The sequence below is a fragment of the Stomoxys calcitrans genome, chromosome 2, assembly GCF_963082655.1.
Source record: "Stomoxys calcitrans chromosome 2, idStoCalc2.1, whole genome shotgun sequence".
NCBI lineage: Eukaryota > Metazoa > Arthropoda > Insecta > Diptera > Muscidae > Stomoxys > Stomoxys calcitrans.
Window position 1 is genome coordinate 156,557,599 of NC_081553.1, and position 14,616 is coordinate 156,572,214.

Consider the following 14,616-nt stretch of genomic DNA (forward strand, 5'->3'; position numbering starts at 1 on the left):
TATCGGTGTATACAGATGAAAGTCCATTGACTATCCTACTCGAATTGTTCCTTCGTGTGCAGCTCTGTTCTTCTCCCTTGTCGACAAAGTCGGGGTAGCCTGTGCAGCGAATCTCCGAGTCGAATTAAGGGAGCCTCTCTCCATATCGGTGAGATATGAAAGTGAAAGTGCTGCTGAATAGTCGACTGTCGGCTTGTGGATCCTGGCACAGTCACTCCACCAGTCTAGGTCAAACCCTATGGAAATATTTTCAAAACACATGATGTTGGTTCTGGAGATTGCGACTTGACTTCGTGATTTCCTTGAAGCCGTAGTTGTTATCTGATTGGGCTGATTTTGCAGGAAGTATTTTGTTAAGACTTCCATCAACGGTTATAACCTTTGACAACTTAATCGCTTGGATGCCGCAATTGTTGTCCAATTTGGCTGAATCTTTGCAGGGAGTATTTTGATTTTCAATATATATGGCATTTTTAAGATAAGATTGATATTTTTTTAAGATAAGATTAATAAGTAAGTTACTTCACACCCTAATTACAATAGTTTATGCTAGGTGACATATTTATGAAATTATCACATATTAACTCTTGCTTAGTAGTAATTATGTGAAATATTTGTAATTTTTTATTTACCTGGAAGTATAATTACGCCAAAAGTCCAGAATAATTCCATCCAACATAAGATTTTTTCTCTGTATTTTGTGGGCTGAAATTCACCTAAGTATGGAAACACTATCCCCATTGTGCCAGCTACGCTGTAAGGAAAATAAAGAAAATTTCTGAATGAATTTCTTAAAATTGACAAGTAATTACGTCAATAAATTTACTAATCATAATTATTTTAAAGGAACAAAAAACTGACACCGCTCATTATAAACGGCCATGGCTTTGAAGATGCTGATCACTTTTCCTATCTTTGCAGCAAAATTACTCAACAAAGTTAGGAGATGCAGTGACATCTTCTATAATACAAAACATCTTATATATTGAACAATAGTGTGAAAACTATTTTATTGTATGGATATACAACTTGGAGCTTAACACAAGGGACTTTCCGCAAATGAAGCGTTGCAAATAAGAACAAACACTACTCTGGTCGATGCAGAAATGCGAAAAAAAAATTTACTTGTTTGGGTCATATATATATATATATATATATATATATATATATATATATATATATATATATATATATATATATATATATATATATATATATATATATATATATATATATATATATATATATATATATATATATATATATATATATATATATATATATATTAAAATGCATTTACTTTCTTTTAAAAAATCCGCAATTACTTTTTGGGCAACCCAATATATATATATACGATATATATATATGACTGATGTTGGACGTCATCCGAGAAGTCCTTGTGCAAAATTATAGCCAAACCGGAAAATAATTGCATCCTTTAGGGGTTCAAGAAGTTAAATCGATGGATCGGCGTACATCCAAATCTGAATCGATATAGTCCATTTGCAATTTCTAATGACACACATCATTAAGAAATATCTTTGCAAAAATTGCAAGTGTCTAGCTTTATTCGTTCGACCTTATTTCGGCAGACTGACGGAAGCACATGGCCAGATCGACGTACTCTTTCGAAAGTTAGCATGCTTTCGACAGATCGACTTATAACGACGTGACGATCAAGAATATATATACTTTATGGGGTCTCAGATGAATATTTCGGGGAGTTACAAACAGAATGACGAAATTAGTATACCCCCTTCCTATGGTGTATATGTATAGGGTATAAAATGTCCGACTAAAATTTTACAAAAAATTTACCAAACTCCCTCCCAACCGTCCGAAATTGTAAACTAGATCAAAATACACGTAAATTTCTTGTAACAGTTATTATTTATTTAGGAATATATAATAATATAACATAAAAATAACAAAAATGAAATAAAAACGAATAACTTCGGCCCACGTTTTATTCAAATTTTGTTAACAATTTCCGGGATACTGGTCATTATTGCGTAAGAATGTTGAGGGAACCAAAACCAACCACAATTGTAAATTTGGTCAAATTCGGGAAATAACAGAGGCTTTTACGAGTCTGTTGCCTTATTAGGGTCTAATAGAACATATCATTTATATCCAAGTATAATTCGCTCTTGACCATACTCGGCACAGGTATTGGGAGCCTAATGCAACTCGCTGTACCAAATTTCAACAAAATCTGGTCAAAAAATGCGCTCAGAACCTCAACAGCGGATCGGTTAATGTGACAGCTATATTTAAATATGGTTCGATATTGAGGCCACCGTAGCGCAGAAGTTAGAATGTCTACCTATGACGCATAACGCTTGGGTTAAAATTCTGGGGAGAACACCAGAAAATGTCAGCGGTGGTTTGTGAGGTACTTAGCCATGTAAAAAATTCTTCCTAAAGAAGTGTCGCGGCACCCCGTTTAGACTCTGCTATAAACAGGATCCTTAATGGAATGTTCATTGAATGAATTGATATTTGAGAGGTTTGTTCTAGTTTCTTAATGGAATGTATTCGGTCCGAATATCTGGGATCTTATTGCATCCCATTGTTTCAAAATTCAGCTTTTACCTAAATATTGTCTGATAGAGACCATACTCGGCTCAGATACGATTGGACGTTGTGCAAATCAATGATCCAAATTTTAGCGAAATCGGATGAAAAATGCGTATGCTATGGGCTTAAGACCCTCAATAGCCATTCGGCAACTATATCCAATAGTAGGATTTGACCTATGCGAGAACTTAACCTGCGTGTTGAAAATTAGTATACCCCCTTCCTATGGTGTATATGTATAGGGTATAAAATGTCCGACTAAAATTTTACAAAAAATTTACCAAACTCCCTCCCAATAGGATTTGACCTATGCGAGAACTTAACCTGCGTGTTGAAATACTATGGTTTTGTCACAAATTTCAGTTCAATATCACAAATTTTGAAGGATGTAGAGTGATTACAATAGACGAACACACAGACGGGCGGACAGACACACGGACATCATTAAATCATCTTAAAACTTTACGACAATGAAGTGAATATACATAACTATTTTCATGTTTCGATGTGTTGCAAACGGAATGACTATATTAATAAACCCTTTATCCTATTGTAGTGGGTATAAAATGCAATTTCGCTGAAAATATACCAAAACTCGAAATGGGCCGTCCATCCGACCAAACCATTAAAGTTGGAAGTAAACTATACCAAATTTGGTAGAAAAGCACAAAACGGGAACGCTGTTATCTGATATTTTTTTTTAATTTCCTCATAGGTAGAAAATCTGCAAGCCATTTTAAACCTTTAAGAAAGTTCTGCTAGGTAAGAGCTTACTATAGGTTGCTTAGAGATCTCGTGCAAAGTACGAGTTGAGAATCTATTGTACTTGTCATCCATGTGTCATTAACGGGTGAATACACATTTGGTACAGCAAGATTTTGTTTTCCGGTATCAGCAATGACCATTTATTTATGAGAAGATAGCCCTGCCGCATTTGACTGCTTTGACAGCTATATACGTAATATGATGCTTAACATTTAGTTTTTCCAAATATTTGACTGAATAATGCCAAGGGATATCAGAATCGTTAACTGAGAGCGCTATTGATGGTATTGTCCTAGGTGAATTGCTAAACTAAAATATAATAACCCGTAGAAGGCTAATCGTGAAATAGGTTTATGTGAGAGCTATATCAATTAACGGATATTCAAACGAAAATTGTCAGGCGAAACATAGAACGATCAGAAAAAAAAAATCTGATTACATCGTCTAAACAAAAAAATACAATAATTGATAAATATTAAAGTTGTAACTTCAATTCTTTGAAAAACTTTAATTTTTGAAAGCTTATGAATAGGTTCGGTTTAAGTGGCTGTCTGCCAACAGACTCACTTAGACGTTATCGTCCATTCTAGTTCCTACTGACAACTATCTACAAAGCTCTACAACTTGCGAATATTCACATCCGCTAAATCAGACAGGTTTTCAATGAAATGAGAACCTAATGTGTAACTCCTTCTTATTGCCAGTGCGTGACACACACACACAGAAAGTGTTCTACAGTCTCTTCTTCTTCGATGTCCTCACGGCTTCGGCAAAAGTCGGCACTTGCAGCCTTTACTCTGTCAGCATGTTTTCGGACCAGACCTGTTATGATGGACACAATGACTGAGACGTCTGTTTTAGCCAGCAACTGCAAAGCGATAGACCTCTTCAAGTCTAGATAATGAATTGGAATGCCGACAACCCCCCCTTTATGACCATCTATCATTCGTTGACCTTCGGGTCTGACTCTGAAGACTTAGCTTTTACATCGCTAGAGGCATACCCAGAGATTCCAGTTTCCCTGGAATGTGTGAGGTAGTTCCTAGTCTCGGAAGCTCGCCCGCATTGCAATGCCCTGGAATATATCTGTGGCTCGGCACCTAGAACAGGTGAATTTTTAACTGTTCAGCCATCTCGTTGGGGGATTTGCGACAGTCAAGGGCGGTTTTTGAATTCAGAACGACGTTCTCCAGGGGTTTAATGGCTAAATGGCTGTCTGGGAAGATATTTATGCCTCCTGCCTGTTCGATGTTATAAAGGTCGGTTTATTCCCTTTATTAAAAATCAAAACTTATAATATACTAGCTGAACCGGGCCCGCTCCGCTGCGCCTTCTTTTACAATATATGGAGCAAAATTATCCTTTGAATATTTATTTTTGACAATTAAAGACCTTTTAGTGAAATATCATGCTTCGAAAATGGTATATTTTGACTAACAGTATAACAATATATAGAAGCCTCTATTTAAATCCCATATAATCTTTATTGTTCTATGAAATCGCTCGGAGGGTTTGCGGTCACTTAAGTTTGAATGTTAGATGTACTCTATTCTTGAAAGAATTTATTTGTGATCGATATTCTCATAAGAGTGGAAAGTCTCCAATGGTGGTGGTTGGTTGGTATAGGCGGTGGTGTGGACCCCCAGAAACGTGGTCCCAAATGTGGGTATCAATTCCGTACTCCACTTTCAAATACCTTTCATTTGAGCCTAAAATTACCATGGCCGGTAAATATGTCCGATTTAGGGGTGTTTTGGGGAGTGGGGTGGTCCCCCAAACACTTGGTCCCATAATTGGATATCAGATACGTTTTCCTATCTAAAATACCTATTATTTCAGTCCAATACTGTCAAAATTCGTCTATATATATTTGGTGTGTTTTGGTGGTGGGGCGGCCCCCAGGTACCCCATCCGAAATTTGGATGCCTAATTTTTGTTTTTAGGTTACTTATAGAGGGCACACAAAATTTAGCTTAAATCACACCACCCATCTCCGAGATCTGCTGTTCTGAAAATTAGGGTAAGGGGGATATCAGATATCAAAAATGTTAGTACCCTATTTTCATATTTCAAAATTCGGTTCAGCGATTTTTAAGTCTATATGGAACTTACATACAAACAAACAAACACAAAATAATTTTTATATATAAGACTAGCTTTCATACTTTTATTTTATCTGAGCCCTATTCTGGCACGGTAAGGAAATAAGCCCTGTTTGGGGGTGCTGAGACGGATATTTCGCCCCAATGTGGATATTATATTGGTGCTCTACTCCCAAATACATTTCATTTGAGCCTTGTATTGCTATGGTCGGTAAATATGTCCGGTATGGGGGTATTTTTGGGGGTCAGGTGGACCCCCATATATCAGTTTCGTGCTCTAGTCTCAAACATCTACCATTTTAGCCTCAATTTGTCATTATTGGCTTATATTTCCATCCCACCCTAAATAAGGTACCAAATTTCTGTTTTTGAGTTATTATAAAAAATTTCGCTTAGATTGTCCCACAGATCTCCGAGATTAGGAGTTTTTGAAAATAGGTTAAAGTTGGTCATTCTTTTGGTTTTTATTGGTGGATTGGAGAAGCCAAACCCTTTGCCCCGAAAGTGGATATCATATTCATACTATATAAAGGGTGATTTTTTTGAGGTTAGGATTTTCATGCATTAGTATTTGACAGATCACGTGGGATTTCAGACATGGTGTCAAAGAGAAAGATGCTCAGTATGCTTTGACATTTCATCATGAATAGACTTACTAACGAGCAACGCTTGCAAATCATTGAATTTTATTACCAAAATCAGTGTTCGGTTCGAAATGTGTTCATTCACCGTAACGTTGCGTCCAACAGCATCTTTGAAAAAATACAAACCACACCAAACAGTGCATTTTTCGGGATGCATGGGCAGTTCTTGAACGGCTTCTGGTTGCTCTTCACTCCAAATGCGGCAATTTTGCTTATTTACGTAGCCATTCAACCAGAAATGAGCCTCATCGCTGAACAAAATTTGTCAAAATTTGAACACATTTCGAACCGAACACTGATTTTGGTAATAAAATTCAATGATTTGCAAGCGTTGCTCGTTAGTAAGTCTATTCATGATGAAATGTCAAAGCATACTGAGCATCTTTCTCTTTGACACCATGTCTGAAATCCCACGTGATCTGTCAAATACTAATGCATGAAAATCCTAACCTCAAAAAAATCACCCTTTATAAAAACAACATTTGAGCTACATATTTCTATAGTCCGTATATGTGTGTGGCTTAGAGGGAGTTTATGAAGTGAGGCGTCCATGAAACATTTGGCCATAAAACAGATATAAGATTTGAGTTTGAGGGGTATGTCGGGTCGGGCGACCACTTAGCCCAAAAAAATATCAAAATATCTCAAATTTCTTTTACTTGAGCCCCAATTGCCATTGATTTAGGGGGAGTTTATGGGCTGAGACGACCTCTAAACACTTGGTCTCAAAATTGGATATCAAATTTGTTTTCTACTACCAAATACCTATTATTTATTGCCATCGCAGGCAAATGTGGTAGATTTGAAGGGAGTTTAGGGGCGGGCCCTGAAATAATATCAGCATCGTGTTAGAACGCGTTTTTGTTTGAGCCACATAATGCCAAGCATTTTGAAGGTGGCTGTCAAGATTTTCAGGGCTGGGGTATCGTTCAAGTCCACACAACTATTTTTATACCCTACACCATAAGATGGGGGGTATACTAATTTCGTCATTCTGTTTGTAACTACTCGAAATATTCATCTGAGACCCCATAAAGTATATATATTCTTGATCGTCGTGAAATTTTATGTCGATCTAGCCATGTCCGTCCGTCTGTCCGTCCGTCCGTCCGTCCGTCCGTCTGTCTGTCGAAAGCACGCTAACTTCCGACGGAGTAAAGCTAGGCACTTGAAATTTTGCACGAATACTTCTTATTAGTGTAGGTCGGTTGGTATTGTAAATGGGCCATATCGGTCCATGTTTTGATATAGCTGCCATATAAACCGATCTGGGGTCTTGACTTCTTGAGCCTCTAGAGTGCGCAATTCTTATCCGATTGGGATGAAATTTAGCACGACGTGTTTTGTTATGACATCCAACAACTGTGATAAGTATGGTTCAAATCGGTCCATAACCTGATATAGCTGCCATATAAACCGATCTTGGGTCTTGACTTCTTGAGCCTCTAGAGTGCGCAATTCTTATCCGATTGGAATGGAATTTCGCACGACGTATTTTGTTATTATATCCAACAACTGTGCCAAGTATGGTTCAAATCGGTCCATAACCTGATATAGCTGCCATATACACCGATCTGGGGTCTTGACTTCTTGAGCCTCTAGAGTGCGCAATTCTTATCCGATTGGAATGAAATTTTGCACGACGTGTTTTCTTATGATATCCAACAACTGTGCCAAGTATGGTTCAAATCGGTTCATAACCTGGTATAGCTGCCATATAAACCGATCTTGGGTCTTGACTTCTTGAGCCTCTAGAGTGCGCAATTCTTATCCGATTGGAATGAAATTTTGCACGACGTGTTTTCTTACGATATCCAACAACTGTGCCAAGTATGGTTTAAATCGGTTCATAACCTGATATAGCTGTCATATAAACCGATCTTGGGTCTTGACTTCTTGAGCCTCTAGAGTGCGCAATTCTTATCCGATTTGAATGAGTTTTTGCACGTAATATTTTGTTATGATATCCAACAACTGTGCCAAATATGGTTCAAATCGGTTCATAACCTGATATAGCTGCCATATAAACCGATCTTGGATCTTGACTTCTTGAGCTTCTACAGGTCGCAATTATTATCCGATTTGCCTGAAATTTTGTACGACGGATTCTCTCATGACCATTAACATACGTGTTTATTATGGTCTGAATCGGTTTATAGCCTGATATAGCTCCCACATAAATCGATCTCTCTATTTTACTTCTTGAGCCCACAAAGGGCGCAATTCTTATTCGAATTGGCTGACATTTTACACAGGTCTCCAACATATAATTTAATTGTGGTCCAACCCGGACCATATCTTGATATCGCTCTTATAGCATAGCAAATCTTTTCTTATATCCTTTTTATACCCTCCACCATAAGATGGGGGGTATACTAATTTCGTCATTCTGTTTGTAACTACTCGAAATATTCGTCTGAGACCCCATAAAGTATATATATTCTTGATCGTCGTGAAATTTTATGTCGATCTAGCCATGTCCGTCCGTCTGTCCGTCCGTCCGTCCGTCCGTCCGTCCGTCTGTCTGTCGAAAGCACGCTAACTTTCGAAGGAGTAAAGCTAGCCGCTTGAAATTTTGCACAAATACTTCTTATTATTGTAGGTCGGTTGGTATTGTAAATGGGCCATATCGGTCCATGTTTTGATATAGCTGCCATATAAACCGATCTTGGGTCTTGACTTCTTGAGCCTCTAGAGTGCGCAATTCTTATTCGATTGGAATGAAATTTTGCACGACGTGTTTTGCTATAATATCCAACAACTGTGCCAAGTATGGTTCAAATCGGTCTATAACCTGATATAGCTGCCATATAAACCGATCTTGGCTCTTGACTTCTTGAGCCTCTAGAGTGCACAATTCTTATTCGATTGGAATGAAATTTTGCACGACGTGTTTTGCTATGATATCCAACAACTGTGCCAAGTATGGTTCAAATCGGTCTATAACCTGATATAGCTGCCATATAAACCGATCATGGGCCTTGACTACTTGAACCTCTAGAGTGCGCAAATCTTTTCCGATTGGAATGAAATTTTGCACGACGTGTTTTGTTATTATATCCAACAACTGTGCCTAGTATGGTTCAAATCGGTCCATAACCTGATATAGCTGCCATATAAACCGATCTGGGGTCTTGACTTCTTGAGCCTCTAGAGTACGCAATTCTTATCCGATTGGAATGGAATTTCGCACGACGTGTTTTGTTATTATACCCAACAACTGTGCCAAGTATGGTTTAAATCGGTCAATAACCTGATATAGCTGCCATATAAACCGATCTTGGGTCTTGACTTCTTGAGCCTCTAGAGGGCGCAATTCTTATCCGATTTGAATGAATTTTTGCACGAAGTATTTCGTTATGATATCCAACAACTGTGCCAAGTATGGTTGAAATCGGTTCATAACCTGATATAGCTGTCATATAAAGAGATCTGGGGATTTGACTTCTTGAGCTTCTAGCTTCAATTCCTATCCGATTTATCTGAAATTTTGCATGACGTATTTTATTTTTACTTTCAACAACTGTGTCAAATGAGGTTCAAATCGGTTCATAACCTGATATAGCTGCCATATAAACCGATCTGGGATCTTGACCCCTAGAGGTCGCAATTATTATCCGATATGCCTGAAATTTTGTACGATGGATCCTCTCATGACCATTAACAAACGTGTTTATTATGGTCTGAATCGTTCTATAGCCCGATACAGATCCCATATAAATCGTTCTCTCTATTTTACTCGTGAGCCCCAATGGGCGCAATTCTTATACGAATTGGCTGAAATTTTACACAGGTCTCCAACATATAATTTAATTGTGGTCCGAACCGGACCATATCTTGATATCGTTTTAATAGCAGAGCAACTCTTTTCTTATATCCTTTTTTGCCTAAGAAGAGATGCCGGGAAAAGAACTCGACAAATGCGATCCATGGTGGAGGGTATATAAGATTCGGCCCGGCCGAACTTAGCACGCTTTTACTTGTTTTGTCTAAGAAGAGATGCCGGGAAAAGAACTCGACATATGCGATCCATGGTGGAGGGTATATAAGATTCGGCCCGGCCGAACTTAGCACGCTTTTACTTGTTTTTGTATTGGTTATCTATATTCCAAATCATATTTCAAAGCTTCCACTTGGGATATAATATTTTTAAAGATCCGCGGGTCCTCCTGTGTCTATCCCAATTTACAATTAAAAGGTATACTCTACTACCAAAGACCTTTTATTGTTTTCCTATTCTATCCTGATCGCTCTTTATATATTATTATACCCTCCACCATAGGAGGGGGGGTATACTAATTTCGTCATTCTGATTGTAACTACTCGAAATATTCGTCTGAGACCCCATAAAGTATATATATTCTTGATCGTCGTGAAATTTTATGTCGATCTAGCCATGTTCGTCCGTCTGTCCGTCCGTCCGTCCGTCCGTCTGTCTGTCGAAAGCACGCTAACTTCCGAAGGAGTAAAGCTAGCCGCTTGAAATTTTGCACAAATACTTCTTATTAGTGTAGGTCGGTTGGTATTGTAAATGGGCCATATCGGTTCATGTTTTGATATAGCTGCCATATAAACCGATCTTGGGTCTTGACTTCTTGAGCCTCTAGAGTGCGCAATTCTTATCCGATTGGAATGAAATTTTGCACGACATGTTTCGTTATTATATCCAACAATTACGCCAAGTATGGTTCAAATCGGTCCATAACCTTATATAGCTGTCATATAAACCGATCTTGGATCTTGACTTCTTGAGCCTCTAGAGGGCGCAATTCTTATGCAATTTGAATGAATTTTGGCTCGTAGTATTTTGTTATGATATCCAACAACTGTACCTAATATGGTTCAAATCGGTTCATAACCTGATATAGCTGCCATATAAACCGATCTGGGATCTTGACTTCTTGAGCCTCTACAGGTCGCAATTATTATCCGATTTGCCTAAAATTTTGTACGACGGATCCTCTCATGAACATTAACATACCTGTTTATTATGGTCTGAATCGGTCTATAGCCCGATACGGCTCCCATATAAATCGATCTCTCTATTTTAGTTCTTGAGCCCACAAAGAGCGCAATTCTTATTCGAATTGGCTGACATTTTACACAGGTCTCCAACATATAATTTTATTGTGGTCCAAACCGGACCATATCTTGATATCGCTCTAGTAGCAGAGCAAATCTTTTCTTATATCTTTTTTTTTTTTTGCCTAAGAAGAGATGTCGAGAAAAGAACTCGACAAATGCGATTCATGGTGGAGGGTATATAAGATTCGGCCCGGCCGAACTTAGCACACTTTTACTTGTTTTTTATTCCTTTTTGTTTGGGTACAATAGGGAGAGGGATTGCCCTCTGACACATCCTATCATTTGAGAACAATATATTCCCGGTCGTGCTACATGACAGTTTGGTGTTATTTTTATTGGGAGAAGAATGACGGGCCCCCCACGCTTAGGAAATTTAGTTGAATCCTTTATTGTCGCTGTCTACATGTCCTGCTGAACGGCAGGACGTGACCTAGATACTTGAATCCTTATGTCAACATTAGTACCGAACTCTACTGACATAGACCTTTCCTTTAATTCACATGTTATACCGCTCGAACTACACGTGAACTACTAGTGCCAAATGTGTATACTAGATTCGTGGTCAACTCCCAATGACCTTCCATTTGAAACCCATTTTATGACGTTGGACATTCACGCCTGTTTTGGGGGGTTTGGTGGAGAACCGCCCCCTCCCCCCATTCGGATATCAAAAAATGTAGTACCATATTTTCATCGGGGGCTCAAACTCTACCATTTTGGAAAAATTTCATGAAAACCGGCTCAGCCGTTTTTGAGTCTATATACTCTGAGAAAAGTTGGTACGTACTCATTTCAGTACCATACGGTATTGATAGTAAAGCAACACTATCAATACTATCAATAGCTAGCCTTATTACCGAACTGGTTTTGGTGTTAATACTAAACTCTTATTAGTTTTAGCACCAGACCGTTGGTTATTCCACCCCCCCAATGAAACAAAAAAAAAAAAAAAAAAAACATTAAAAACAATGTTAATATAATTTTATACGATTATTTATGTTAAAAATTACAAAAAGCAAAGTTATACTGTGACCAACCTCAATTCAGCAATTGATTCCATATCCATTGATACCCATAAGTGGTTATTATATGAATGCACCAACACAGCAACGTTTTCCATACAAGAGATTATCATGTTCTTGATGTAGAATGTCCTGAGAATTTTTACTATTTCTATTTTCATCGCCGTCGAGTCTTTGGACAGATTTTTACACGCACTCAAATTGTATTAATTTGTTTAACAAATATTTTATAATGGCGTCAATATTTTAAGTACAAAGCTTTACAACACTTCTGGCGCGATGACAAGAATACAAATGTGACGCCGTCAATTCTTAATAGCCTCCTTTGCCTGGTATTGCACTGATATCAATGGTATTAAAAATCTTTGTCAATGACGCGAACAAAATAATACCAGGTGGTATTGGCAAAGTAACGTAATTTTTCTATCAGTGTACGGAACAGGCAAACAAACTAACAATCAAACAAAGCGCTGCAATTTCATTTTTATATAATAGATTGAATAAGCAGCAATTAGGTTCTTTTTCCCTGCAGAAGCGGCTTTTCAAGCAACTTAAGGCTGGAAGGCGGCAACCCCGAATCATACACTATATGTGGGGAAGCCAGCCAGAAATGAGACCTTTTAATCTCAAGGCTGGTTACTACTGAGTCTTCAGTACTTGGCGACGGAAGAAGAAAAACATTTAAAAGACTTTTTGCAAGAATACAGGATACGGGGAGTGGGATCCCCGTATCCTTGAGTACTCCCAAGATTCGTTCGACCTTGAAATAATGAGTTTCCTTACACATCGAGGTTCAGTTGAGAAAGCAGTGGAACCACTCCTCCTCCGCACACTGGAAATTTGCGTTGTGAACCATTATTCCATAGATGCTTCACTAGCTGCTCCTGCCAAGGTATCTTTTGAGTTCCGTCCTTCCCCGCTGTCGCACAAATTGAACTCAATCCAACCGGATGACCCACCCACACAGTACTTGTTGGGTACCGTCTCGACGCCTTACCTTCCTGTTTTGATCGTGGCAAGGGGATTTTCAGTCTTCTACAATCCGCCAGAGGTATGCGCGAAGTCGGAATTTAGTACGAATCCTGCATATCTCCGGCCATCATTAGCCTCATCCAATTTTCCAGTCAATGGTTGAAAGATTGGGGTTACAGTCCCTTCGTCTCCCAAGTATGGATTCAGGATCTGAGGGAATTCTTGGTATCCAAGCTTGTACCATTGGTGCCGCGCCTGACCAGATGTTACCAATCTGTTAAGGACACAACGACACATTTCAACTGAGCGTTGATCCCCGAAAGCAATATATTTGTAACGGCCTCGATACCAGCCTGCATCGCCAACAACTGCCGAAGGCCCCGGCAATTCCGCAGGGTCATCAGAGTATACAGATAACAGTCTATTGACTATTCTACTTCAATTGTTCTTAGGTTTGTAGCCTCTTCTTCTCCCTTGTCGACAACTACCATCACCAAGCTGTCCTGACATTTCCAAAGGTCCTAAGACCCATATTAATTTTGTTTGCCTAAGTTCTTTTGGGCATGGCATGACCTCTAGGAGACTGCAGCTTTTTAACTGGATCTAGACGTGTAGCCTTTGGGGTAGTCCGTACAGCGATTCTCCGAGCCCAATTAAGGGAGGATCATTCGCGCCAAACCTCCCAATAAACCTGAGAGCGATGCGCCTTCTATTATTCCAACCGCTTAAAGAGCGTATTGGTTTGTCAGAGAAGGCCGTTTGCCTAGACAAAATATAGGCATGCGAAGATTGAATAGCTTCGGCCTTGTCCTTAAGACTTGAACCAGGTGTCATCGTTAAAAGCACCTGCTGAACAGTCGTCTGTCGGTTAGTGGAGAAGTCGTTGTGCAAAATTTCATCAAAATTGGTAAAGAGTTCCGCCCTCTAGGGGTTCAATAAGAACAATCGGGAGATCGGTTTACATAGGAGCTATATCAGGTTATGGACCGATTCACACCATAATTGGCACATTGTTGGAGGTCGTAGGAGAAGTCATTGTGCAAATTATAGCCAAATTATTATTGAGTCCCAGAAGCCCAAGAAGTTAAACAGATGGATCGGTTTACATGGGGCTATATCCAAATCTGAGTAGATATGGTCCATTTTCAATCGAATGACGTACATCTTAAAGTATCTTAGCAAAATTTTAAGTGGTTACATATATTCGGTCGACCGCTATCGTGATATCGGCAGACAGACGGACACACTAATATATAAACATTATAGGATCCTAGACCAATATTATAGGATCCCAGATCAATATTGGAATGGAATGGCTAGATTAGTATACGATCATCCTACGCTGGGTATAAAAATTTTAATTTAATGAAAAATTGTTGCTAATTATACCCTCCACCATAAGATGGGGGGTATACTAATTTCGTCATTCTGTTTGTAACTACTCGA

The 14,616-nt window shown here is 38.7% G+C and overlaps 1 protein-coding gene across 1 annotated transcript in view; it reads right to left on the reverse strand.

Annotated features, from left to right (window-relative positions):
• The window catches only part of LOC106094291 (synaptic vesicle glycoprotein 2C), a 177,662-nt gene that overhangs the window by 99,817 nt on the left and 63,229 nt on the right, over positions 1–14,616 (reverse strand). Inside the window, exon 4 of the mRNA XM_059363491.1 lies at positions 633–754. Coding sequence (XP_059219474.1) covers positions 633–754 — 122 coding nt within the window. The remainder of the gene's footprint in view (positions 1–632; positions 755–14,616) is intronic.